At 51.4% G+C, this 26,375-nt stretch overlaps 10 protein-coding genes and 1 non-coding gene across 11 annotated transcripts; 8 read left to right on the top strand and 3 right to left on the bottom strand.

Moving 5' to 3' along the window:
* Positions 1 to 720: 720 nt before the first annotated feature.
* Positions 721 to 2,384, top strand: ASPZODRAFT_1463207 (hypothetical protein). Its single transcript, XM_022725174.1, has one exon. The coding sequence runs from the start codon at positions 1,137 to 1,139 to the stop codon at positions 2,259 to 2,261; it is 1,125 nt and encodes a 374-aa protein (XP_022583863.1). The 5' UTR covers positions 721 to 1,136; the 3' UTR covers positions 2,262 to 2,384.
* A 633-nt stretch (positions 2,385 to 3,017) lies between these two features.
* ASPZODRAFT_150255 (hypothetical protein) lies at positions 3,018 to 3,786 on the top strand (the record flags this gene model as incomplete). Its single annotated transcript, XM_022725597.1, has 3 exons — positions 3,018 to 3,044; positions 3,104 to 3,624; positions 3,693 to 3,786. The coding sequence occupies 3 exons, from the start codon at positions 3,018 to 3,020 to the stop codon at positions 3,784 to 3,786; spliced, it is 642 nt and encodes a 213-aa protein (XP_022583862.1).
* A 497-nt stretch (positions 3,787 to 4,283) lies between these two features.
* On the top strand, positions 4,284 to 7,709 carry ASPZODRAFT_140256 (hypothetical protein; the record flags this gene model as incomplete). Its single annotated transcript, XM_022724646.1, has 3 exons — positions 4,284 to 4,527; positions 4,595 to 6,165; positions 6,243 to 7,709. The coding sequence occupies 3 exons, from the start codon at positions 4,284 to 4,286 to the stop codon at positions 7,707 to 7,709; spliced, it is 3,282 nt and encodes a 1,093-aa protein (XP_022583861.1).
* A 2,482-nt stretch (positions 7,710 to 10,191) lies between these two features.
* Positions 10,192 to 12,801, top strand: ASPZODRAFT_129788 (hypothetical protein). Its single transcript, XM_022722357.1, has 4 exons — positions 10,192 to 10,702; positions 10,796 to 11,196; positions 11,275 to 11,592; positions 11,655 to 12,801. Exons 1-4 carry the CDS (start codon positions 10,428 to 10,430, stop codon positions 12,365 to 12,367), a joined length of 1,707 nt encoding a protein of 568 aa, XP_022583860.1. The 5' UTR covers positions 10,192 to 10,427; the 3' UTR covers positions 12,368 to 12,801.
* ASPZODRAFT_1460954 (hypothetical protein) lies at positions 12,204 to 13,102 on the bottom strand. Its single transcript, XM_022725143.1, has 3 exons — positions 12,846 to 13,102; positions 12,304 to 12,590; positions 12,204 to 12,242 (listed from the first exon to the last, which is right to left on the bottom strand). Exons 1-2 carry the CDS (start codon positions 13,021 to 13,023, stop codon positions 12,454 to 12,456), a joined length of 315 nt encoding a protein of 104 aa, XP_022583859.1. The 5' UTR covers positions 13,024 to 13,102; the 3' UTR covers positions 12,204 to 12,242; positions 12,304 to 12,453.
* Positions 13,103 to 13,461: 359 nt separating this feature from the next.
* On the top strand, positions 13,462 to 15,856 carry ASPZODRAFT_14068 (hypothetical protein; the record flags this gene model as incomplete). Its single annotated transcript, XM_022724683.1, has 3 exons — positions 13,462 to 13,489; positions 14,431 to 15,093; positions 15,168 to 15,856. 3 exons carry the CDS (start codon positions 13,462 to 13,464, stop codon positions 15,854 to 15,856), a joined length of 1,380 nt encoding a protein of 459 aa, XP_022583858.1.
* Positions 15,857 to 16,551: 695 nt separating this feature from the next.
* Positions 16,552 to 18,518, bottom strand: ASPZODRAFT_129784 (hypothetical protein). Its single transcript, XM_022722356.1, has 2 exons — positions 17,810 to 18,518; positions 16,552 to 17,752 (listed from the first exon to the last, which is right to left on the bottom strand). The coding sequence occupies exons 1-2, from the start codon at positions 18,494 to 18,496 to the stop codon at positions 16,655 to 16,657; spliced, it is 1,785 nt and encodes a 594-aa protein (XP_022583857.1). The 5' UTR covers positions 18,497 to 18,518; the 3' UTR covers positions 16,552 to 16,654.
* Positions 18,519 to 18,726: 208 nt separating this feature from the next.
* On the top strand, positions 18,727 to 21,496 carry ASPZODRAFT_129783 (hypothetical protein). The gene is made up of 5 exons (XM_022722355.1): positions 18,727 to 20,233; positions 20,296 to 20,373; positions 20,442 to 20,617; positions 20,680 to 21,311; positions 21,366 to 21,496. The coding sequence occupies exons 1-5, from the start codon at positions 18,853 to 18,855 to the stop codon at positions 21,409 to 21,411; spliced, it is 2,313 nt and encodes a 770-aa protein (XP_022583856.1). The 5' UTR covers positions 18,727 to 18,852; the 3' UTR covers positions 21,412 to 21,496.
* A 1,452-nt stretch (positions 21,497 to 22,948) lies between these two features.
* On the top strand, positions 22,949 to 23,536 carry ASPZODRAFT_129782 (hypothetical protein). Its single transcript, XM_022722354.1, has one exon. The coding sequence runs from the start codon at positions 23,151 to 23,153 to the stop codon at positions 23,436 to 23,438; it is 288 nt and encodes a 95-aa protein (XP_022583855.1). The 5' UTR covers positions 22,949 to 23,150; the 3' UTR covers positions 23,439 to 23,536.
* Positions 23,537 to 23,921: 385 nt separating this feature from the next.
* ASPZODRAFT_t45 lies at positions 23,922 to 24,003 on the bottom strand. The gene has a single exon. It is a non-coding gene; the product is annotated as a tRNA-Ser (tRNA).
* A 1,145-nt stretch (positions 24,004 to 25,148) lies between these two features.
* ASPZODRAFT_91905 (hypothetical protein) lies at positions 25,149 to 25,892 on the top strand (the record flags this gene model as incomplete). Its single annotated transcript, XM_022730431.1, has 3 exons — positions 25,149 to 25,335; positions 25,415 to 25,645; positions 25,781 to 25,892. The coding sequence occupies exons 1-3, from the start codon at positions 25,241 to 25,243 to the stop codon at positions 25,890 to 25,892; spliced, it is 438 nt and encodes a 145-aa protein (XP_022583854.1). The 5' UTR covers positions 25,149 to 25,240.
* Positions 25,893 to 26,375: the final 483 nt, after the last annotated feature.

The raw sequence follows: 26,375 nt of genomic DNA, 5'->3' as shown, positions 1-26,375 counted from the left end.
TCAAGCCGCCCGTCTCCGCCGCCCTTCTCCCCGGGGGTTTCTTATTGTGTCGCCAATTCGTCGTTGGGAAGGTCATCATCCATCAAATGCAGAATCTCTCTCGGGAGAGGCTGCCCATTTCGCTCCCGAAACCGTTTCCTTCCTGACGCTGCCCTTCCTCTAAGATTCTGTTACAAGGCGGTTCTGTGTCGCTTCCTCGCTTCGGTAATAATCCCCGACAGAGAGAGAGAGAGAGAAAAAAGGGCGCCTCTTTTTTTTTTTTTTTTGCTCCTCTCCTCCCCGGGCGCTTTTGATTACGTCTGAGGATCGCATCTCGCACCCACCGCCTCCAGTGAGCCGCCAGCCATCCATTCATATCTCATCATCCGGTCGGTGCGATTGGACGATCCCTCCAGGTCTCGGCGATGTCTTTAGCAAGATTCATCCCCGGCCAACCACCATCTCCTCCTCAGTCGACAGACGACAGCGAGCCTGGGTCCGAAGGGTCTTATCCACTTGTCTCCCATCCTCACAGCGGGAAGAGCCTGCCACTTTCAGGGATGCACACTGACGGGAATACGCACGCTGTGCCTTTTGATAGCCAGATATCGCATTCTTATGTGAGTTTATTTCTCTCTCTCTCTCTCTCTCTAGGATCAGGGGAAGCCACGGAGAACCTTTCTCACACACCCTACTAGGCATATAGCTCTCATCCGTACTATACGTCCAACGAAGATTATACATCCGGTTTGTTTCATCAGCAACCAGTAAGTAAATTTTTGGTCCCCGGTGCTTTTTTTGACAGAGAGAGAGAGAGAGAAGAAGAAGAAGAAGAGGCGGAGGAGTCTAACCGTGAGGTATAGATAATCCCCGAAGAGATCGCGCTGGACACGTCATTCGAAGAAGGGAGTGGCTACGATCCTACTACTCTTGCTGGGCTTGCAGCATTTCCTGCGTTGGAACACATCCGACGTAAGAAGGAGGTTTCCAAAAATGCGCGGGTGCTCCGACGGACAAAGGTGCGACGGCGTCAAGTCAACGACGAGAGTTCGAAACCGAAAGCGAAGCCGAAGAGACAATTAGCCTCGGAACCAAAGCAACCAACGGATACTCCACTGAGTATCTTGACCGAGGGATCGGACATCCCCGTACGAGACATGGAGGCGTTTGTGTTGCGGCCCCTCGAGGAGCGGCGCCAAGAGTCGATGCAAAAGGAAGGCAAGGTCCCGCGGCCCATGAACTCCTTCATCCTGTACCGCCAGGCGTACCAGGACCGCGCGAAGGAGTATTTGAACCTGAAGAATCACCAGCTGGTCTCTTCGTGCGCCGGCCGCAGCTGGAAGAATGAACAGGAGCATATCAAGACCAAGTACGAGACGCTGGCCAAGCTCGAACGCGACCGGCATGCCCTAGCCTATCCCGAGTACAAGTTCTCGCCCCGGAAAGCCGACGATGATAAAGGTTCTGACTCGAGGAAGTCCGCCTCTGCCACCTCGCGCAACAACAACAACAACAACAACAACAACAACAACAACAATAAAGGCGGACCCCCATCGATCAAAAGTGAGCCTCTCCGGAATTCCGAGGCGGACACTCCCCTGACCAGTCGCGCCTCCACCCCGTCGGAATTCCATGACGGGATCGTACCTCTCAGCACCTTTGACCCGCCGTCCTGGATGATTAACGGGCCCTCCGCCACCGCCCCGGGCATCATGTCCCCCCCACAGGAAGCACACTACTTCCAACAGTCCCTTCACCCGGGCATCATGGCCCCCACGCCCGTCGGGGGGGTGGACGACGACCCGCTCAAGACGGTCGCTGCTGCGTCGGCCCAGCCTGATCTGTACGGAACCTCCTCTGCACTGGCGGGCTTGCCCGGCGGCACCCACTGGGATCTGATCCAGCCGCACTCCACGGTCCACACGCCGGCCTACTCCGACGACGGCCAGCTGGATCCCCAGCTACTGCACAAATTCGACAGCCCGCCAGATCATGCTGTCGGCGAGCCTCTCTACCATCACCACCACAACCACCACCATCACCACCACCACCACTCCGCCCATCCAGGCGTGTGGCAGCGCGAGGAACTGCCGGGCACCTCCTACCAGCCCATCATGGCCACTCTGGCCAACGGAGCTGGTCTGGAGTTCACCCTGGATCCTTCATATCAGCACGGTCTACCGACCACGAACGAGACCTGGGACGTTGTCGCTCCAGGCATGGTCGATCAAAGCCGTGAATATAACACTTGGTATGCAGCGCAGGCGTTGGGACCAATGTGATCATCTCATCATCTCACCATTTTTGGTTTCTTTTTTTTTTTATGTTGAACGGAGTGACGAACTGGCGGATTCTCTTTTCCTTTCTTCTCTTTTCTTCCTGCATGGGTTGTATGCTCCAATGCCTGCATTCCCCGGTGGTAATCGATTCGATAATCTTGGCAATCTCCCCCTCTGCAATTCTTTGTCACCTCTTTCCCCTCATATCCATATTTTTTTTTTTTTTTTCTTTTCTTTCAGTCTTCTCTTTCACTCTACTTTCTGAGAGAAGATGGAGTTGGGGCGTCCGCGTGGAACGCTTGCTGTCGGATCTTTTTGTGCTTCGGAGGGTCGGATACGGTCTGTTTCCTTTGGATAGGTCTCTCTTCTTTTCTTGGGTGGACGTCTGTTGTTCTTTTTTGATTTATCTTTCATGGTTCGGATCTTGGATGAGGCACGGCTCGAGTACCCCTGGGTGGCTATCTGATTTTTTTCTGCTGTTCCTCATGTACCATTACCGTTCAGTCTTTCCCGCATAGATTTCGGAATCACTTCCAGTCATTTAGACAGGCAGAGTTGTATTGTAATGTAGTCAGTCGTCTTGTGCTAAGTATCTCGGAGTTATGTCTGTCGGCCCGTTATCGTCCGCAACCAAATTCTCCACCAGAGTACTCTATTCTTTCTTCTATCCTTCTTCTTCTATCCTTCTTCCTATTATCTATTCTGTACATCTCTACTAACAATACTGCGTACTGCGTACTGCGTACTACGTATACTACAATGTACGGCGAACTCGGCAACAAACTGGTCTGCCCCGCCCAACTGAAAGAAGTACACGCATTTGCTAATCCGTCTGCCGGAGACAGGTCCAACATGCGAAACGCACACAAGCCCTGTCCCATCTCCCCCCCTACCAAACGGAAATGGTGCGCGGGGTGACGCGCGAAGTGCGCGATCTCGACCGTGACGTCGCCCGCCTCCTGACCCCCTTCGAGGGGACGTTCAACCCCTCGACAGACCCGGCGGTCGCGTGTGCCCTGCTCGTCGACCATCTGTGTATGCGACGCAATAAACGGTGTTTACTGGCTTACCATCGGGTTCGGACGGAGAAACTCGAGGAGATGTGCTGGACGGGCGTGGATGTTTTGGAACAGTTGATTCCGGAAGCCTCTACAAAAGACAGCGGCAATACTTCTGGGTCTTCTGGAAACCATAGCTCCCTAAGTCCAGACGAGGAAGAGTATTTCAGGCAGTACAGCGATATGCTCGCCGCGTATAAAGGGCAATGGACCGACGTGGATCTCACGGGTACCCTGGAACCACCGAGAGATCTCTTTATCGACGTCAGGGTGTTGAAAGATGCGGGCGAGATTCAGACGGAATACGGGTATCTCTCTCTCTCTCTCTCTCTCTCTCTCTCTGTTTTTGCTTTTTTCTACACTACTAACAGCATAGGGTAATCAATTTGACGAAAAATAGTCAGCTCTACGTCCGACAAGGGGATGTCGAGAGATTGATTGCGCAGGGATTCTTGGAACGATTGACTTGATGATACCTTATGATATGTTACGATTTGACGCCGTAGAGTGGATACGCACAGGACTGTATTTCTATTACTTGATATTATTATTATTTTATTCATGCTTGCTTCTCCGTACTACATACTCTGTACTACCAAATACCTAGGTAGATACCTGGTAGAAGGACTGCATACTCAATCTACACTCAACCTACTCTCAACACTCAATTTTATACACATCTCTATTTTCTCTCCCATCTATTCCACCTCACGATTCATCCCAATCATTATAATGCCCTCTTATCCTGTTATCGAACAAGCTCTTATCAGAGCTGTTAGTCAAGCCGCGATAACCAAAGCTTGCCCACTTCCTCCTTCCAGGACCGCAACAACCTCCCGGCATCTTCTGACATGTCCCCCTACTGTCGCTGAGTGTGGCCGGTGAGAGTCCTCGCAGAACGGCAAACCGCTAAAAAAGAAAACAAAAAGAGAGAGGGAGAGAAACGTCATTGTTCTCCTCCCTTGCGATGGGCATCCTGAGCCCTCGCGGTGGAAGTGACTCCCATCCCCCCAGTCGATGGCGCCATCGTGCTTCATTCACCAGTACCGGCCACGATGCAGAAGATATCACAAGCAGTCCTGATCTCCCGGTGGAGGAGCAGTCGAATATCGACACCTCATCGAGAGTTGAACCGGTTGCTACCTTTGGCGGCTCGAGTTGGAGAACACCCGGGCGATCGTATTTTCACGGCTCATTCCGCCAGTCCCCTGGTACGGAAGCCTCACATTCGAAAGCTATACCCAATGTTCTAGTTTCTATTTTTTCTAACACACTCAGATATAGCGCAATACTCCTCTCAAGGCCTCCGGGAACAAACCGCCGAACTCGCCTCCTTTGCTCTCTCGCTGAACGGCAAAGCGTCCCCCGTTTCTGCCGGTCCTCTTCCGCCGCGCCTGGATATCTTTCGCCCAGACCAGCAGTCAATCGGCAAGGTATCTGACGCGGGGGAAAGCTCGGAGCCGTGGCCAATCGCGGGTGCCACCGGTGCTGAATCGCTGACGGGTCCGTTGACGGGGACCTCGGCGTTGACAGAGATGATCCGCAAGCCCTCAGATGAGTCCCTCAATGCGGAGGTCCAGAAACACGGTTCATATGATCCAGGCTCTGAGGCACATGTGCTTCCTTCAGAAGAAGAAGCAGAAGAAGAGGCGGTAGGAGAGAGGGGAGAGGAGGTTAACGAACAGACGCTACTCCTGCCGAAGAAGGCGGTCCATTCAGCAGATACCTCGCGTAACTATGGGCTTACAGCTGAGGATGATGTTGAATGCCAGGCCCCCTCGCACAAAAGGAAAACCCCTACCACTCTCATGAAAGTTGCTACGTGCGCGCGCCTCGTGTCCAATCCCAAAGCCTGGGACAGACGCAGCATATGGCAGCACGGGGTGATGTACCCCATCAGCCTTGTACCCGCCGTCCTCCTCGGCCTCCTCCTCAATGTCCTCGACGCTCTTTCCTACGGGATGATCCTGTTCCCGATCGGGGAGCCGCTCTTTGCCGACCTCGGGTCGGACGGCATCTCCATGTTCTACGTGAGCTGTGTGATCTCGCAGCTGGTCTTCTCCTGCGGCGGGTCTATCTTCAAGGGCGGCATCGGCAGTGAGATGATCGAGGTGGTTCCCTTCTTCCACAAGATGGCCTTCACCATCTTGGCCACGGTGGGCGAGGACAACCCGCGCGCCGTGCTGGCGACCACCATCCTCGCCTTCTCAGCCAGTTCCGTCCTGACGGGCCTGGTCTTCTTCTTGATGGGCACCTGCCGGCTGGGCTCGCTCATCGGCTTCTTCCCCCGGCACATCTTGATCGGATGCATCGGCGGCGTCGGCTGGTTCCTCATCGCAACGGGCATCGAAGTCTCCGCTCGCCTACCCGGTTCGCTAGAGTACACGCTGCCGACCGTGCAGAGGCTGTTTGCACTCGACACCTTTCCGCTCTGGACCATCCCCCTGGGCCTGGCGGTCGGCCTTCTCGTCCTCAAACGCTTCGTGCATTCGAACTTCCTCGTCGGCCTGTATTTCATCGCCGTCGCCGTCGTCTTCTTCTGCGTCAAATTCGTCGCCAAGATCCCCATGGATACGCTGCGCGAGAGCGGTTGGGTGTTTGCCGCCCCGTCCTCCTCCAATCCCTGGTATCATTTTTACACCCTGTACGATTTCTCTGTCGTCGACTGGCAGGCTTTGCTCGACACCGTCCCCGCCATGTTTGCCCTCACCTTTTTCGGCGTCCTGCACGTCCCCATCAATGTTCCCGCCTTGGGTATCTCGACCGGTGAGGATAATCTGAGTGTAGATCGGGAGCTCATCGCCCACGGTGTGACAAATGCCTTGTCGGGCTTTGCGGGCAGTATTCAGGTATCTTGACCCGTTACAAAAAAAAAAAAAAAAAAAAAAAAAAAAGAGAGAAGCTTTAGTTTACTGATTCTGGATAGAATTACCTAGTCTACACCAACAGCCTTTTGTTCATTGACAGCGGTGGAAACTCTCGATTGGCCGGGATCATGCTCGCGGGTGCTACGGCTGGTATTCTCGTCATGGGCCCGGCCATCGTGGGGTTCATTCCAGTCATGGTGGTCGGGGCTCTCATTTTCATGCTGGGGATCGAGTTGATGGAGGAGGCTTTGGTGGATACCTGGGGGAAGTTGCACCGGCTGGAGTATTTGACAGTGGTTATCATTGTGGTGACGATGGGCGCGTGGGACTTTGTAGTCGGGATCGTGGTTGGGATCATTCTCGCGTGTGTGAATTTCGTGGTGCAGACATCACAAAAGCCGGCCATCCGGGCGACGTATTCCGGGCAGATCGCACGCTCGACGGTGCGGCGGCCGCCTATCCAGCAGCAGTATCTGAACGAGGCGGGCCAGCAAACCCTCGTCCTCAAACTGGCGGGCTATCTCTTCTTCGGAACGATTGTCAAAGTGGAAACGACGATGCGTGGCTTGATCGAGGAGGAGGCGTTCGACAAGCGGCCCATTCGCTTTCTGATCCTCGACTTCTCCCATGTATACGGCATTGACTTCTCTGCCGCCGAGGCGTTCACCCGCATCAATCGGATCCTTCGCAAACGCAACGTGCAGGTCGCCATTTCCGGGCTGGACGTCGGAGGGGAAGTCGGCCGCAGCCTGCAGAACGTCGGGCTGATCCATCCGAGCCACGGCGTGGTGGATATTTTTGAGGATCTCAACTCGGCCCTCGAGTTCTGCGAGAACGAGTACCTGAAGGTATTCTACAGTCGTCGGGAGACTTTCTTAAAAGACGGGCGCCCTAGCACCACTACAACCGTTCAAGTCCCCGTCCATCCCTCTTCTTCTTCTTCTTCTGCTGCTGCTGCTGCTGCTGCTGCTGCTCAGATCTCTACTGCAGACTTCCTGGTCAGCTCGCCACGCCGCCGGTACCTGCAGCAGGTCGCGACGACGACCCTCCGCGACGCCGACACCGCCGCGGTGACCATCCCGCCGGCATGGTCGGCGATGCGGCAACCGTTGCCCTTACTGCTGCAAACCTTCCAAGGCCTGACGACGCGCAACGAAGACTTCTGGTTCCCGCTCTGCGCGTATCTCACGCAACAGACCTTTCCGTCGGGTACCGTGCTGTACCATGAGGGCGAGGTGCCGCAAGCGTTCTACCTTCTCGAATCCGGGATGCTGCGCGCCGAGTACGACACGCCGCAGGGGCGATACTTTGAACGCATCGTCGCGGGGGGCCCGTGCGGCGAGCTCCCTTTCTTCAGCGCGACGCGGCGGACCGCCACCGTGAAAGCAGAGCAGGACTGTCATGTTTGGGCGCTGGGGGCGGCGCAATGGGAGGCTCTGCGCGAGGCGGAGCCGCTCATTGCGCGGGAATTGTTGACCGTCAGTTTGAAGTTGACGAGCGAGCGCATGGAAAGCATCACGTCGTGAGTCTTCTCTATACTTTTATCTGTCTTTCAGGTGTGTTTTACTAACTGGCTAGGTATGCGTTGTTGATCGAGGGGAGTCGAGATAGCTAACAAGCTATGTATTTTGATAAATATAAAATCCAGTGACAGTACAGTTAGACTAGTGTCCATAGACTATAAACTATAGATATATATCAGTTATGTCTATTATGTAGTGCTAATACTATACTAGTATATCCTCTGTTTCCTGCAGACAGATCATCAGCAAGACGCATAAAGACCCATCAGCCAGATCACCCTCCCCGCCAAAATACCTAGGTAGTGCACTATTCTCACTTATTACTTGACTGGCATAGTATATGTCTGTTCTGTTGTCTTCATGTGATAGTACTACTGTAAAATACCATAGTCTAGACCATGTCTATAAAGTATCTGCAAAGTCTATGCAAATATGCTCTGCAGTATACAGACTGTACTGTACTGTCTAATGACGTCATTACCTCTACGCCATGTGGGAGTCATGGGACGTCTTTAGTCATGTGTTTATGGCACTACTAGTTAGTACTACTTACCTAGTAACTACATAGTACCTTAAGAAGTGAAGAGAGATAATTATTAGATACCTAGTAGTCAGTTATATTGTCTCAATTATGAGTTACCTATTAATGGGTTTATGAGTTCTGAGGTTTGTCTCAAGTACTCTGTACTCTGTACTCCGTACTATTTATTAGTTACGATTAGTTAAACCATTAAAATAAGAGGTACTAGTTTAGCCAAGGTTCATGCTCGTACTCCGTAAACAATACCTACTCTGTCTGTCGGCAGGATATGGCGATCACCGGAGGCTAGTCGTGCCACTAATTGGTCCGCAGGATTCTACGATAATGGCGTTGCCATCGATCGGCAGTAGTACTACAATTTATATCATAGTATTAAAATTTAGTATTATAGTGTACAGTACTACTTAACTACTAGTTAGTACTAATTAAATACTACATACTACATACTACATACTCTATACTACATACTATATACTACATACTACATACTGCTCTACCTAGTAGTTAGTACCTAGTAGGTAGATACTAAATAACTAGTAGGTGGTAACTAGTAGGTAACCATGGTACGAGACACACTTGGACGTAGGGCTGGCCAGCCACTGGCCGCTGAAACCGTGGCTGATCCACTGGAGGACACCCTGGACGGAGCTAGACTGGATTTGGGGTTGGGCAAACAAATAAAGAAAAACAGGAAGGAAAAGGAGATAGGTAGTACCTAGGTGTAATGATTTGCAGAGCGCAGCTCTGCAACACTAATAATAATAATGATAATAATGATAATAATATAATAATAATATAAAAATAATTGAATATAAATAGAATATAATATTTCTATAATGTTCTCAGTTCTTACTCTATACTCCGTATACTAGCAGTGGAGCGAGATGAAACAATGGATAATAATTAGTTGGAACCTCAACGCTCATACGATGGTTGTGACGAGACCGGCGCTTATCAACTCATCCAGACTGGCAGGAAGTACGACAGGACCATGAAGTATGGCGAATGAGACACACGGTCCAGGATCAGCCAAGGACGGTGTGACTGTGTATGTGTCATGGAAGACGCACACGACACTTTATCTGCTGCTTGGACAGTGGCGGTGGGCCTGTGCAGCTGACCGTAGGCACGGAGTACCGTAGTAAGTACCTAAGTACCTTCGGGAGGTACCTAGGTACCTACCTAGGGTGACAAGATACTACCTTACCTAGGTTCTAGGTAACTACTTCCTCCTACATACCTACCACAGTAGACTTTTACTCTGTGCGATAGGAGCAGACCCTTTACTTAGGTACTCCGTACATACTTACTACCTAGGTAGTATACTCTGTAGTTATACCGAAAGTTAGTTTGCTTTATCAGAGATCCGTCGAGAAAAAAGGAGAGACGGGGCGGCTGAGGCCGTTGTACTCTGGAGCGGATCAGTCGCGTCGGAATTGAGTCAACGGGATCCTCCTTTTTTGATTCATATTTTAATTATTATCAGAGCCAGTATGTAGTATGTAGTATGTAGTATGTAGTAGATTAAATAAGGACTTTCTAATATATTAGTTAGTCCTCTAATAAATCTCTATACAAACTACTAGGTATGTACTCCGTAGTAACTCAATAACCCCTGATTGATGACTAACCCACTGGAGCTCCAGCCCGTTTAGACTCAAGCCTAGCGCCTGCAGCTCCTTGCCTATTCGAGCCGTTGGGTCCTGTGCGCCCATCCCATCTGCCCTGGCCCTTCTTTTTTCCCCCCCCCCCTCCCCTCCTTCTTTTTCTTCCTTTTTTCTCTGCTCCCTCTGCTCCCTCTTCTTCCCTCTTCTTCCTCTTCTTCTTCTTCTTCTTCCCGTCTAGCTCCATCCCACTACCCTCTGCCAGCTGCAGCTGCTACCCTTTCTCTTTCCTCTTTTTTTTGTTCCCCCCCCCCCCCCCCCCCCAGAGCTGATTATCCGTGCCGTGTGCTCGAGGCTCCTCTTTTTGTTTTGATTGCTTGCTTGTTGAGATACCCTCCTCAAATAATCTGCTTGATCACCTGATACCCCCCCCTCCCTCCCTCCCTCCGTCCCCTCTCTCTAACTGAGGTATAAAGGAAAAAAAAATTTTTAAAGAAAGGGAACAGCAACCCTCTACACCACATACAACCAGCTTTGCGAAAGCTTAATCATTTAGTAATTACAACCACATACACCATGTCTGACGTTCAGAAGCCTGTCGAAGAGACTCCTGTCGCTGCTCCCGCCGTGGAGACTCCTGTTGAGTCTGCTCCTGCTGCTGAGCCGGCCACTGAGGCGCCTGTTGAGACCCCAGCAGAGACCACTGCTGAGGCTCCTGCTGAGGTCACCGAGACTCCCGCTGAGGCCCCCAAGGAAGAGTCCAAGGAGGAGGCCAAGAAGGAGGAGGAGGCCAAGGAAGTCACTCCCGCTACGGATGGCGTTCTGGGATACAAGGGCCCTGGTCTTGTCAAGTAAGTGGTGGATTCTTTTTTTTTTTCGGTTAACGCGCCGGCGTCGTTGATTATTTGAGGAGAAGAAAAAAAAAAAAACTAACTAGATTACAGGGGTCTTCGTTTCACTAAGCGCTACCTTTACTTCCAGGATGAGGCTGTGGAGCCCAAGAACCTGGCTGCTTTCCTCCAGAGCGAGAAGGCTGCCGTTGCTTGCCCGATCGCCGCCTGGGCCAGCCAGACCGGAAAGGGTCTGCTCTTCGTGACCAAGCGCTCCGAGGACAAGGCTACCCCCGCCGGCATCTTCAACCTCGCCGAGATCTCCGACCTTGCCAAGGAGGGCCACAACGAGCTCCTCTTCAAGATCAGCGGTCACAAGCACACTTTCCAGGCCAGCAGCGCTGCCGAGCGCGACAGCTGGTATGCCGCGCTCGAGGCCAAGTCTGCCGAGGCCCAGGCCGAGAAGGAAACCATCACCGGTAGCGAGGGCTACAAGGCTGAACTTGAGAAGCTGAGTGAGTTTTCCCCCTCCCGCAATGACATACTATAAACCAAGGTAGTAAAAAATAACCCCTTCTAATCATGTCATATAGCCAAGCCTGTTGTTGCCGAGCCTGTCCAGAAGAAGGCTGAGGACAAGAAGGAGGAGGAGACCGCCCCCGTTGCCGCCGCCGCCGCCGCTCCCGCTCCCGCTCCCGTTGCTGAGGAAAAGGAGAAGGCCCCCGCCAAGAGCCGCTCCCAGTCTCGCAAGAGAGCCAGCATCTTCGGCTCTTTCCTCGGCAAGAAGGAAGAGGCCGAGAAGAAGGAGGAGAAGCCCGAGGAGGCCAAGGCTGTTGAGCCTGTCGCTGAAATCCCTACTGAGGCCGCGCCCGTCGCCGAGGTTCCTGCTGTTCCTGCGGTTGCTGCTGAGGGTAAGTTCACACATCACAATGAGAGGTTTTTTGCTTTTCTCTTTTGGCTAACATGTAGATAGAAACCCCTGTTGCTGTTCCTGCCGTTGAGACTGCCGAGAAGGAAGAGAAGAAGGCCGAGACCCCCGTGGCTCAGAAGAAGCGTGCCTCCATCTTCGGAAACTTCTTCCAGAAGGTCACCAGCCCATCCCACGAGAAGTCGGAGAAGGAGGCCACGGCCCCCGCCGAGCCCGCTGCTGTCTCCAGCACCGCTCCTCAGCTGGAGAACCCCGTCGAGGAAGCCGCTGTCGCCCCCATTGAGCCCGAGAGCGTGACCGCCCCCGCCGAGACTGCTGCCGCCACCGCTGAGGCTGCTGAAACCCCCGCCGAGGCCGCTCCCGCCGAGGCCCCCGCTGCGGCCGCCACTTCTCCCGCCCCCAAGGACAAGCGCCGCACTTCTTTCTTCGGAAACCTCGGTATCAAGAAGGAGAAGAAGGGTGAGACCTCCGACAACGAGGCCACCGACGGCGAGACCAAGCACAAGTCGAACAAGCTTGGTGGCATCTTCCGCATGCCCAGCAAGGCCGTCAAGCTTGGCGAGAAGAAGGAGACTGCCACCGCTGAGACCGAGACCAAGCCTGAGCCGATCTCCAAGGATGCCCCGGAGACCGCTGCAGAGGAGACTCCCAAGCCCGCTGAGACCACTGAGACCGCCGCCCCCGCTGCCGAGGCTGCCGAGCCCGTCGAGCCCGTGAACGTTGCCTCCGCTTCCACTCCCGTCCAGGCCGCCGCATGAACAAACTCGCCATCAGGCGTGTGTCGTCCAGTTTGAAAGATGGTGGGACCAGCAATAATACCCGGTGACGGATTACAACTACTCTTTCAACTGGATATAACTCTGACACAGTCAAGAGCAAACAAAAGCGATAAGAAAAACCGAAAAAAACCCCCGAAAAAAAAATACCAGCCCACTACCCGCCCATCCTTTCCCCGCATAATATGTATTTTTTCTTTTGATTCTGTTTTCTGTTCTTGACACTTTCCCTTGTCTTGCTTTTTTTTGTTGTTGTTGTTGTTGATGTTCTGTCTTTTTTTTTGGTATCCTGTTTATCCTGTGTTCTGCATGTCCAGAATTCTTGCCAGACGGTATGCCAACGATACCCCACCCCCCCTAACTAATGCTGCTTACCCGATATACCCATTATTGACACTTTGGCGGCTCTGGCATGATGTCCTCGTGCGGCTCCTACAGCCGCAATCCATTCTTTTACGACTGTTGGGAACTAGATTGATACCACCTGCTGCTTTGTCAAAGATTTTGCTGACCTCTATCCTTTTGTGTTTCCATCTCCTTTTCTTCCTTTTTCTTTTTGATACCCTGTCGGGAGGAAGGGTGATTTTGTTTGACGGTTTCACAGGGGGACTCTCCACCCTGTCTCCGAGTGCGATCATCTTGTTGTCTTGACTAGCACATGTGTCTTGGCTTACGTGGCTGCCGTCAGTGTCTCCTCTGGCGCTTGGCGATAGCCGAGTTTGTGTATGGCACGTCCTCCGTAGGTAATATCTAATAGTTCTGCGTTACAATTGTTTCTGTATGTTAGTATTGATTTTTTTTTTTTTGGGTAGGAGGTAGTGGATGTAGTAGGGCCCTCGGAGTATCGACTCCGACTCCGAGTCCGACTCGTATGGACTCGTACAGTCTGTACAGGAGGTATGGACACGATGGAGTCCCTAACGTCGTACTACTACTAAAGTTCAGCGCTAGTTGACACCGGCGACCCAGGCAGCTGCAAGCTTGTTGATATTCCCACAGGACTACTGTGCAATGTGCAATGTGCATCATACTTGTTATGCAGTTGCCGATCCATTCCTGCAGTATGGGTCTACTCCATGAGTCCAGGGCTGGGGTACAGTAGTGGTTGGTTATAAGGAGTTCACATACATTTATTATCTATTATTATGATTATTATGATGATTGTTATTATTATTATTATCATTATTCGTCAGGAGCAATATGCTCAAGTCTCAGATTTATCAGCATCGGAAGTCCACGTTTCCGTGCCAAAAAGTCTGCCTCGGAAAAACCGGTGGATTACTTTGCCTTAGGCTTTTGCGCCCTTTGGTCACGCTAGACTGCAAGGGGAATGGTGCGGCAGCGAACCTGGATCTTTCTGACAGGGCACATGTAGGGAAGTCCACTGCGGTACATAGTATTACCTAGATACTGCTAGGTACGAAGTACGTAGTTAATAAGAGGTTTGTCTTATACTGTTGATTATAATTCAGATACTGGTATACATTCTCTATTTTATTCTCTATTTTATTCTCTATTTTATTCTCTATTTTATTCTCTATTTTATTCTCTATTTTATTCTCTATCTTATTCTCTATACTCCGTATTCATAGGTTGTCGGGGAGTCAAAAAGGAAGTGCCTGGGGCTGAGGCAGGCATCCAATCGGCGCCCCGCGTGAGCTGTGACTCACACGCGCGAACGGCCAGCCCCGAAGAGGCTAGTGCGGTGTGTGAACGGGCCATGCGCCGCGATTGGTCGAGGCTCGCTTCGGGGCCACACACAGACCTTCTCCGGCTCATCCTTAAGACGGCCTGAATTTCCCCCCCCCCCTCCCGCGCTGCCCTTCTCCTCTCCTCCTTTTCTTCCTATCCATTTTTCTTTTAGAACAAATTATCAACCATTCCATCACAACCATCTAAAGAATTATTGTTATCTCAGCGTCATTATGGAGGCTTTTTAAGCTCCCCCCCCGGACACGATTTGTCTTTCTCACTCGAGACAGACACCATAGATCCCCCTCGGTCTTTGTTGCTTCACCCTTCCCCTTCTCAACACCCTTTACCAGAGTCTCCTGTCCCAGGACCTCTGAACTTTAGCATCGCTTCGCGTCGCTCAAGTTCTTCCCCGAACACCATTCTCCCGTTCGACGTCACGTCGTTCACCACGGATAACCACCAGCAATCATGGCTTCCCACGCCCCTTGCCCCGCAGCCTTCGGCTCAGAATTCGATCAACAGCAACAAGAACAACAACGACAGCAACAAGACATCTCCTCACGAGGACTTTGTGCTTTATCCGCCTGTGCCGTCCCCTCGTCCACAGCTTCGCCCCAGGGACTCGCGTGCTCCTCCAGCATCTGCCCATAGACCTTCTCCTGCGTTCCGTCATCCTTTCCTGGTCCCCCAATCTTCTTCTTCCAGCAGACGCCACTCGCTAGCTCTGCAGCGTCATCTCCAGCAGCAGTTTGCAGGCTCTCCGGCTCAAGTATTGGCCCCCTCGACCAGGCGCCTCACCCAGTCTACCGGTCTTTCGCTGTCTCCCTCTTATCGGTCTACTCTCCCCGGTCGCAAGCACGTCCAGCGTCTCTACGCCGCCTCGGCGCCTTCGCGTTCTCCGCATCCTTCCCGTCCCCCGGTGCCTCTCTTCAACAACATTTCGGGAGTCCCTCCCCAGATCCAGAACCTTGCTTTACATCATCGGAACATGTCCACTCCTAATTTTGCTCAAGGTATGCCTTCTTTTTTTTTCTCTCTCTCTCTCTCTACCTCCTATATTGCTTAGGCGTCTCTAACAAGTCTATAGACTTCTTCGATCTCTCCAACCACTTCGGAGACGATTTCGAGAATACCGAACCCACCATGCTTTCTACTCAGAACCTGCCGGGCATTGACCCCATGGCTCCCATGCCATCGGGCACCGTGTCCCCCAAGGATCTCTTCATGGATTCTTCGGCGCCTCCGTCCACTTCCTTCACTGACCTGAGCACCCCCTCCTTCGAGTCCCCCGGCTACTTCAGCCAGGATACCTCTCCCATGTTCGCTTCGGACCTGGAGCTGGCCTCGGGTCACGAGGAGTGGGAGTCGCTCTTCCCGGTCAGTGATGCATTCGATGCAACTGCCCTGGAATTGGTCACTGCCATGGCTGCCCAGCAAGAGCAGCAGCCCAAGGCGCCCGTCGCGATGCCTCCTCCTTCTTCTCCCATCATCCGGTCCTCCACCTCTCCAGCTCCTTCGCCCGGGCCCGGTCGCGTCACCAAGCACTCGACCATGAACGCTCGCCAGCGCAAGCCTCTGCCTCCTATCAAGGTCAATAACGCCGACCCCGTGGCTGTCAAGCGGGCTCGCAACACCGAGGCCGCCCGCAAGTCGCGTGCCCGCAAGCTGGAGCGTCAGGATGAGATGGAGCGTCGCATCGCCGAACTTGAAAAGTCTCTCGAAGAATCGCAGCGTCGTGAGCAATATTGGAAGGCCCTCGCTCAGAGTAAGGCATAAGCGAAAAAGAGAAAAATTAAAAAAAAAAAAAACCCTCAAACGCAACAAAAGTCATTACATGTTTCTTTCTATTTTTGTTTTTCAAATATTGCCTTGATATCATGTTCTGTTCTGGATCTCCAAGACAAAGAAAAAAATGTTTACGAGCGGCGCTCTAGCGGTTGGTCAAGGGGCTCGAGCCATCAAAAGTCGGTCACCATGTCACACCCATCCAAATCAGTTCCTATCTTCAACCGCGGAACTGATAAAAAAACCCTGGCGACCCGACGTTAAAAAGTTTCCTTCAGCCTGTCATTTCATTTCTAATGATTGCTGTGTTTTTATTATGCTTTTTTTTTTCTATTCTCACATTCTTATACTCATTTTCGGGTATCTATTCCAATTACGCCTCGCGAGTTCTTTGAACAGTCTCGCCATGACATTGTGTTATGTTATTTTGGGCCGGTTCTGATGTCTCCTTCGGGATTGACTCGTGGCTATTAATGTACACCAGATTAATGCTTCATTATCAGCTTCACCATATGACTTGGTAGTAGTAGTGTAATACTTCTATCACTTATACTAGTATTCTATGCAATGCGATCAGCTCAGACTTGCCTTTAAAACTTCATACAGTCCATCTTCATCTCGACTTCCATAGACAATGCCACCTCTGCACGCTCACCATTTCTTGAAGGGAGTGATTTCAGGGATGCTCTGTCTGTCATGGAAAGATCAGGTAGATAGATAGATGGACTGGCTCAGAAGTATCTGATTCGATTGTCATCACTGCTGATATTCCTTTTTTTTTTTTTTTTCTTAACTCAACGAGTCTGTCCCTTTTGTCCGCCCACGCTCCATCTTGGCCGTTCGGGCCCCGAACTGGATCGCCCGTTTTTTCTCTCTAGCGACCTTGTTGAGGCCCAGCCGGAGCGCAACAAGCCGCAATGCTTTCTTTTCCGGGTCGATCGGCGGGCCGGCTGCATCTGCCTCAATCGCTGGCTGCATGCCGAACCCGCACTTCTCCCAGACAGGAGCGCGCACCACCCACGCGACAAATTCCTCGTCCAGATACGGGAACCGCACTTCTCGCCCCCAGTGCGAGATGACGCGGTCGTCGCGCCCGAGATTGCGTTTCCCCAGTCGCCCGACGTCTAGGTCGATCTCCTCGATCAGACCGGCGAACCCGCTCCGTGTGAACGCCATCCCGTGGCGGGCGTACCCGGCAAACAACTCGTCGGCGCCCAGGCCAGAGAGGAGCACCCGTACGGGAGTAGTGTACGGCTTCGTGGAATGGGCTGGCTGTTTGTTGTTGTTGTCGCTGTTGATGTGATCTGTGGAGAATCCTTCGCCCCGTGAGGCAAAGTACAGGGCACATGCAATCGATAGGTCCATCTCTGTGTTGTGTGGCCGCATGAGCCGCTTCACCGTCTCACGGTGCGCGATGGTCTCGCTGTATGGAACGTCGATGGCCACAAACCGCCAGTTCCGGTCAGGGCAGACATGTTGGAGTTCGGAAAACGCTGCGCGTCCCGTGATCCGGTCGGGGCAACTTTCGTACACCGATGTCAGAGAGTCGCTGCTGGTTTTCTTACCGGCCGCTGCTACTGCTGCTCCTGCTGCAACCCGCGGGTTCTCAAAGGCAACGTTGAGTAAATCAATAGTTTCATTGCTGGGAAGCATGTCGTGACACAATCGGGCAAGAACAGTGCAGTCAAGGCCTCCAGAAAACAAGACTGCGACTTTCACGTCGCTACCGTGCTCAATTGGTCTTGGCGGCTCCGGAATATCGTGAATCCTAATAGCGAGCGACTGGCGGAGGTTTTCTTCGAGGTCTCTAACACACGGAGACTCGATGCTAAGTGGGAGCGGGTCACCTTGCGGAATAGTCTTGTTCATTCTAGGAATGGGATTTCTCTAGGCCGCAATGGTCAGCATTACCTTGGAAGTCTGATACCAGCGGCTATAACGTACAATAAACTCTGGGCCTGTAGGTATCTCGTTACTCCACTTGATGGTGGTGGTGTGCCAAGGTGTTTGACTAGAACCAGAACTGTGTTGCTGGACCGCAAGATCGAGGATATGCACACCATCCGTATCCACCTCCTCGAAGTTCATTGAAGCAGTACCATCGCAAATACTGCAAATCCTCATATTCTGCGCGCCATCTGAGCCACAAAGCAGGGACCTTCGCCCTAAGCTGTCCCGGCTGAAGAATACACTTGAACTGAGTGCATCATAGAATACAAAAGAGAATGGCCCTGATATGCTGCCGACAACAGCTGCTATTCGCTGTCTCGTAGTCCTAGAGTCAGTAGTAAGAGGCTTCGCTGCCTCCAGAAGCAACTGGAAAATGAGTTCGGTATCATTGCCACGAACGGGTTCCCCTGCTACCTTCCACGCCTCTCCGTTCCAGCACAAAACAGACCCGTTGGCAGAATCAACAAGCGGCTGTGAATATACATGATCGCCTCTCAGGGAGAGCACGGTTGAGATAAACACGAGATGGTAGCACGCCGTCTGCCCTGACTGGGCAGTGACGTCTAGCTGGACCTCATGAGCTCGGTAGCTATCCGGGCCCCGTTTCCGGAGCAGAGCACATGTCTCATCTGTGGGAAGCACCGACCTTGCTGTGCTCAGCGAGAAGAAGATGCCACACATGGCAGCTTCAGAGCTCTGCGTCGTCGAGCGAAATGCGAAGTGAAGCCCGAAGAAAACAAACGCGGCGGGCCGGATCTCGGCGCAACAATAATCCCGGATAGTGATGCCTTTGGCAGCTACTTGCAACGCAACACCAGATGGCCACTTGTCGAGGAGCTGGTTAGTTCTGCTGACAAGCTGATTTTCCGGCGATTTCGTGTCTGCTCTACGGAGCGTTTTTATCTTGTTTCCATCTTCGCCCGTCACAGGATGTTCCACGTCTCCCTTCCCGCTTCTTTACACTTTTGATCGCCCTCCCGCTTTTTGTCTTGCCCCCCCTCGGCGGCGCTTGTTGATGCCGCCTTATCAGAGAGACCATGACGACCCCTGAAAACCCGGCTCCCGATGTTCTGAGGGAGGAGACAGATGGATCCGTGGAAGCTCTTAGTGTTGAGAATTCCAAGGAGAACACACAAGAATCCTCCACGGGTCTCGATACCGCAACAACTCGGGCGCCTGAGACCCCCGCACTACCGGCCGCTATAGATGGATCACCAGTCGCTCCTGAAGAAGGGGCGGGATCAGACGATACCCCATCTTCTATGGGCTCACCAAGTGCAGAGCAGCAACCCTCAAAGTCGGAATCACTATCGGAACGGCTGAACGAGCTCTCGGTTGCTGCTGACCAGTCCGAACCGATACCTCCTCCACCCCCAGAGAAAGATGAGCTTTACACTACTACAACCTCGAAACGCTCTCTCCCAATACAAGCCTCTGTCAAATCCTCCGCCGATTGGAACGAGAAAGAGTTGCCGAATGTCCCTGAAGGCGGAGACGAGGGGACGAATACGGCGGAGCAGAACGGTCCACATGATCAGGACGATGGGTCGCAATCGGAAATACAGAGCATCATGGATCAGTTTGCCGATCCGGTGCACAGTAGTGGGAAAGAGGATATTGAGGATATTATGTCCCCGCGACTTGAGTTGGCAGAACAATTTCTCGTAGGCCCGAGTCACTTCCCACCACGCAAGTCGAGCCTTGATCCTACCAGAGTCAAAGCTACGGTCTCTCCTGTCGCTACCACCAGTGATAGAGGACCAGATACACCGTCTCCCTTGTCCGAGATGCAGCCTGCATCAGTCCCGCAGCCACTGCCGAAACACCGCCTGTCAGAGAAGGAGCCTACTCGGACTCGACCTTCGAGACGCTCATCCACTTCTACCATCCCCCCGCCACCGGAACCGGAGCCTGACCAGCCCTTTGACTTCCACCGTTTCCTAGAACAATTGCGCCATCGGACAGCCGATCCGGTAGCCAAGTTCTTGCGGTCCTTTCTGACAGAGTTTGGCAAACGGCAGTGGATGGTCCACGAGCAGGTCAAGATCATCAGCGACTTCCTAGCCTTTATCACAAATAAGATGGCTCAGTGTGAGGTCTGGAGGGAGGTCTCGGATAGTGAATTCGATAACGCCAAGGAAGGAATGGAGAAGCTCGTAATGAATAGACTGTACTCCCAGACATTTTCCCCGGCTATTCCACCACCACCCACTATCCCCCGAAGCTCCAGTAAGAGCAAGCGGAAGGAATTGGAGAGGCTTCACGGTCCTTGGAGACGAGGGCAGCACCAGGAGGATATCGAGCGCGACGATGTGCTCGCCCAAAAGATCAGAATCTACAGCTGGGTGAAAGAAGAGCACTTGGATATTCCCCCGGTGAGCTCGCATGGGCGTCGGTTTCTCAGTCTAGCACAGCAGGGTAAGTTCATGATTAATTTCCATGAAAAAAAAAAAAGGCGACTCTCCTGACGAGAGTTTCAGAGCTTCTCAAGATCAATGGGTACCGGGCGCCTCGGGATAAAGTAATTTGCATCCTGAATTGCTGCAAAGTCATTTTTGGTGAGTTTCCTTCTTGTCTTAGGCCTTGTGCGCAATGAACTACCCAGTGCTAACAACATGTTGTCAAGGTCTCCTGAGAAACTCCAAGTCTGCGGATACGTCCGCGGATTCTTTTGTTCCCCTTTTGATCTACACGGTCCTCCACGCAAATCCAGAGCATATGGTCTCTAACATTCAGTATATTCTTCGATTCCGCAACCAGGACAAGCTGGGCGGGGAAGCGGGCTACTACCTTTCATCACTGGTAAGTGAACTATGCATGGCTTCTCTTCCCGGATGGAATTAACCGCTAAACTCTCTTGCCAGTCTGGGGTGATTCAATTTATTGAGACTCTCGATCGCACAAGCTTAACGGTCAGTGACGAAGAATTTGAACGGAACGTCGAGGCGGCTGTATCTGCGATTGCAGAACGCAACCGTGAGGCCGAATCGCGCGAGCAGAAACCTATTGTACATTCGCCACGGGCTTCGACCGACGGCTCCCGTTCCACGACGGCGAGAAAGGAAGGATCCCAGTCTGGAGACGAGGAGAACGCTCCAGTCGCCGGACTGCTGCGCACCATCCAAAAACCCCTGTCCACTATTGGCCGTATGTTCTCCGACGAACCCGAGGCAGGCTCAGACCGAGCCACGCATCCGGTCCCAACTCCACAGCCCGGGGTGCCGCCGCGTCTGTCTCCCAATATGTACCAGCCTCCGCGCAACAGCGGAGAGGAGTCGCGCTCGGAACAGCAGCAGCCGCGGAACACGGCGCAGAAACAACTTACAAAAGTGCTTGACGCGCAAGACGCGGCTGCGCGCCAGGCCAGTGCCGAGGAGGCCGAAGCACGAAGGATCCAGCGGGCAGAGCACAAGGATGTCGTCGAAACGTTGTCCAACATGTTTCCCAATCTTGATCGAGACGTCATTGACGACGTGGTGAAGATGAAAGAGGGAAGGTAAGTGAATGCGGGTCCTTAGCTCTCTATTTGATCTGTCTAACAGCATGTCAGGGTCGGATTGGCTGTTGATGCTTGTCTTGCTCTTAGTGCCGAGTAGTAATGCAATAATACCACAGTCCTTGAATGCGACGTGTGGATTTTCTTTCCGCTCATTATCAGCGGTATTCAGCAAATATATGTCAACGCGGGAAGGCTTATTTTAAGTCAGGAATCATCGTGGCTTACTCAGTAAATGAGTAGATATAATTATATACCCTGAATCATCTCTATCCGTAAGGGGTCAAAGCAGCGACCTATTGGGAACAGGGTAGAGCTAAGACATAGGAGAGTAAGGAAAATGCGCCTCCTATTCCTGTTCTCTACTAGGCATCGATTGGTTCCATATCACCTTTGCAGCTAGGTATCTTCTTAGATGCCTAAGGTAGCATTGGGACTTGCCTCTCTATATACTACAGACTATGATAATAATTGTATCTTCCTCTGTACCTAGCAAATTCTGCACATAAGGTATATTAGGGTATAGTTACTACCTAGGTACCTAGGTAAGGTATCTAATCTGGTTTCTATCTAGGTACCTTAGTAGGTACGGAGTACATAGTTAGTTACCGTATTGTACTTCACTGTACCTTGCATGATTGGATGTAACCATCAGCCTAAACAGGCTAAGCCCAACAATCCCCCAAGGCTCGCTTACCCACTAGCGCCATTATGGCTTCCCCACCCGTAAGTATAAATATCTCCCTCTCCCGCCCAACTTTCGGACTCTTTTTTCTTTTCTTTCTTCATACTTACCTTGTTTGGGTGGCTGCGCTCAAGAAGGCGGTCCACCACAGATTGGTCCCTGCATTGCACAGCGCGGCGGAACAGTTTGTTCAACGGCTTTCGGGTCATTGACAGGCGTATTCTTTGGCACTTTTCAACTGTGTTGATTCACTGTTGGATATATCTTTCTTTTCATCAATACTTGGGCCAGTGGCTCGAGGTTGGAGAAGGGAATCTATCTATGGAAGTTGCATATGTAGTAAAGTACCTAGGTGTGTTGTACTTAGTGGACAGGTGTTAACACCAAAGGTGTGATAGTTCGTGTAGCTCATCTCAGGCTAGTCCAAACTATGAGTACGTTGCGCTAAGTACTCTGTAACTTTCATTTCTTTGCAGCTGTTTAGTCACAGTACCTAGAGCAAGGCTGCATCTACACACTTGAGCAGTACTTTGCACTTTGCTAATAGTTATGTCTTGAATATTATACTCCTACTTCAAGCCTCATGGTTCTTTTCCTTGAATGCCGTCCGTCTCAGAGCTTAGCTCAGGTCGGAATGATAAAGCTGCGCAAATAACTGTTATATGCAAAGGAAACTATTTCGTACTCAGTTGAATACAGCGAATGTCAGCCATTCTCTGTCGTCCCTCAGAACCTACGCACACCTCATGGATTCTCTCTGCGATAGATTATGATCTTGCTGAAAACGGAGAGGAAGAACTTCATACCTGCCTGGGTTTTAGGTACATTTCTTCCCATTTTCGTGCCTCCCCAAGATAAAAATCTGTTAAACCAGTAAATACTTCCTAACGACACTGCATGAACAAGTATGTATCAGAGCTCTCTGTTAGAAACAACATCGAAGCACAGCCACTATCGAAGATTGTAGCTAAGCTGTATAGCGTGTGACGTAATCGCCACTGTGGCGAAGCTGATCTGACTCTACTTAATCAACATATCCCACCTCGTCCAGCTACACCTCACAAGAGATCCAAATTTATACAATCCCAACCAGCTTTTTTAAACGCAAGAAATTATCTAAAACAATCTTCTCACCCGAATCCTGGACTACGAACATGCCTCACTCCATCGGTAACGATCGTAACAGCGCACCCCGCCCTACCGGATCAGCAGGATACGCCTCCGTCGACGCGGTCGCCTCGATCGGTGACCTGAACAGCAGCGAGCGCCGTCTCGGCACAGGCACAGGCGGCACAGTGACTGCACCGGGGTACTCTGCGGGCCAGAATGCGGATTTGCTGGAGAACGCGGAGAGCGAGCGGGCGCTGAGCAAGGAAGAGGCGGACCGGCTGTACGAGGAGCGGATGGAAGAGGAGTACGCCAAGCGTGAGGGAGGGGCATAGAAAGCCTGTCTCTGATTATTTCTTGTTGGAGGACTGTATATTTGTATAGTACATGTTGCAGAGCGTACCTAGTAGCTCTTCATATAATAAAAAGCAGCAAAAGAGAGAAAGAAAAAAAAAAAAAAAGGAAAGCTCTCCGTTTCGAACGCGTGACAGTTCCTTCTTGCATGTGTTGGCTGTATCTCGTACCTTGAAATCGAGGAGGGTAAGGAATTAAAAAAAAACTGGTAGCTTCTCTTTGATTGAGCGTGTCATCCTTAGTGCAGGGGCCATGCTAATCTTCTCTGTATCGTTTCAAATTGACCAAATGCCCGAAGGCGACAAGTTATCATTAAAATGAATTATATGCTCGAGTTGCTGAGATATCTTGCATCTGATTGGCTCCCAGTGCTGGACACTGGATTACCTAAGAAAGAGATATCTTCCCTACCCACGACGGGACCCACGATGCTAAAACAAAGAAAATTGCCAAAAAAGAAGATACGACACCAGTAGGACTCGAACCTACGCCTCCGAAGAGAACAGATTTCTAATCTGCCGCCTTAGACCACTCGGCCATAGTGTCTTAGATGAATATCTGTTCAATCTTTGACTATACAATTAATTTTCTTTACACTTGTGAAAATATCATGTCGAGGTAATATGGTCCCCAAATACCAACTATTTACCACTCCGTACTCCGTACTCTAGTACCTACTAGGTATGAATTACCAAGTCACCTCAAAGGCTGACAGGAATTCTAGACATTCGAATCAGCGGCAGGCGAGATATCTGCCAAGCCCCCTTCTCTAATTCGCGCGCCTTATGGTCTATACAGAGTGGGTCTTGGATAGTTTAGTTCGTACTTTTTCTCCTGTGGCGTGCCTCACGATCACTTCTAGGGCAGTCCTAGAGAGGCTGAGTGGAAGATATGATATATTAAACCTATTATTTTGCTTTTCTATGCGGAAGAAGTAAAGGTATTACTCTAGAGTCTGGACAACCTGAGTGAGACTCTGTATCGAAAGACTCCGCAAGGAGTACTAAGTTTATAGCAAGGTTCCAGATGCAAATTACTTACCCAAGTAAGACAAGTACCAACTAACTAGTTACTGGTGGTTACTGTTGGCTACTAACGAACCAATCTCATTAACCCAGGTAGATTACAAGAGAAGCCCTGGAGGCTGAGACCCTGAACCCCACTATGATTGACCCATTGATGAACCCCGGAGCTCGTATTGCCAGGCATACAAGGTTCACCTATAGTCTCTGTATTAATTCCTGGGGGTCTTGATGAAGGAGGTGTACAAGAGCGAGATCTATTCCTCTCTGGCAGTCCTACTCCATGTGATAGGGCTGTTGGAGGGAACTCTATTGATGTCAGCGGGATGAAGGATCGAAAAATCAGAGGGCTGAAGCCGATAAGAGGTAGTTAGTAGCTATATTAGTAGATTAGTATATTACCGCCCCCTCATCCTGAAAATACAGATTGTAGGCATCTTACCAATCATCCGGCCTGGCTAAAACTGTATTCTGCCCCTTTCGCTTTCCCGACGCATCACTTACTCCTAACTGCCTAGGTCAATCGTCGCTGGATGGAGGTGGCATGAGTGACTTTCCCCTCCTGGGCGCCGGACAGGCTGGGGTAACACCGGGCATACCTTGACTTTGGCCTTGCCTCTCACCCTTTTTCCTCGTCTTATATTGTTCCCTTCTTCTCCCTTCTTCGCTGTTTTTATCCCATTCAACCTTTTATCACGCTTTAATAATAATCACCCCTTCTTTATATAATCACCAATACTCTCACGGTCTCTATCGTCACAATGAACTACAAGACTCTGTCGCTTCTTCTCCTCTCGGCCGCCTCTGCGCTGGCTGCGCCTGAACTTCAGAAGAGGGACACCACCGATGCTAGTGGGTATGTATAGAGATGTGTCTTTTTTGAGAAGGGAGGGGATGTGTGTGTGGGACCAAGAATCGAGAACTGATCTTTCTAGTGCCGCTGCCACTGAAGCCGCTGACATTAGCATCCCTGTTCCCCCCTCCTCCATCCTCGATGTCCTGGAGACCGCCATTCCCGCCTCCGTGATTGCAGAGCTTGACAACTCCTCCGGTATTGCGGCTTTGGCGAGCGAGGTCGCCGATGGATCCGTACCTGGCTGGTACCAGAGCCTTCCGGCCGATGTGAAGAGCTATCTGACCAGCATGTACGAGGAGATTGAGGCCGAGTTGACTGGTACTGCTGGTGCTGCATCTACCAGTGCCGCTTCGAACACTGCCGCGACGGCTACTGCCACCGGCACTGCCAGTGGTACTACCTCTGGTAGCACCGCTAGCGGTAGCAGCAGCGGCAGCAGCGGCAGCTCTGCATCCGCGGGTGCCACCTCTACTGGCGGTGCTCCTGCTGCCACCGGTGCCGTTGCTCTCGGCCTTGCCGGTGCCGCTGGTATCCTTGGACTTGCCATTGCTCTGTAAATGGCTAGTTGATGCATTCGTGTATACTTGGTTTCCATTCTTTGGCAATCTCCAGCATCGACTGTTGCTATTGATTGACCATTCATGTAATATATCATGGAAATAAGCGTTTTGCCTACTGATATATGCCACGGGTTTATGTAGTTAATATGCAGTTTATTGAATATCAATTTTGAAATAGAGACCAACCACGTTATTGGAGGGATCAAGCATTGGCAGCTATAGATCAGTTGCTATCAAAACAGTGGTGTGATCTACTATATGGCATAGCATCTGTTGACAATAATTAGTGGCAAATTGCAATATGATATAGTCAGATGATATATACCTACCTATATAGCACATAATACGTCTCTCCAAACAATACCACGATTAATAATCGCCTCAATTTACCGACGCTAAGTCGAACGTCTTATAACCCCGCGACGACCCCCGACCTTTTGCCTCTCGGGATTTTCACTAACTCCGCCGCATCCCATCCAG

Source organism: Penicilliopsis zonata, assembly GCF_001890105.1.
Source record: "Penicilliopsis zonata CBS 506.65 unplaced genomic scaffold ASPZOscaffold_3, whole genome shotgun sequence".
Taxonomy (NCBI): Eukaryota; Fungi; Ascomycota; class Eurotiomycetes; order Eurotiales; family Aspergillaceae; genus Penicilliopsis; species Penicilliopsis zonata.
This window is presented reverse-complemented; position numbering and strand designations above follow the sequence as displayed.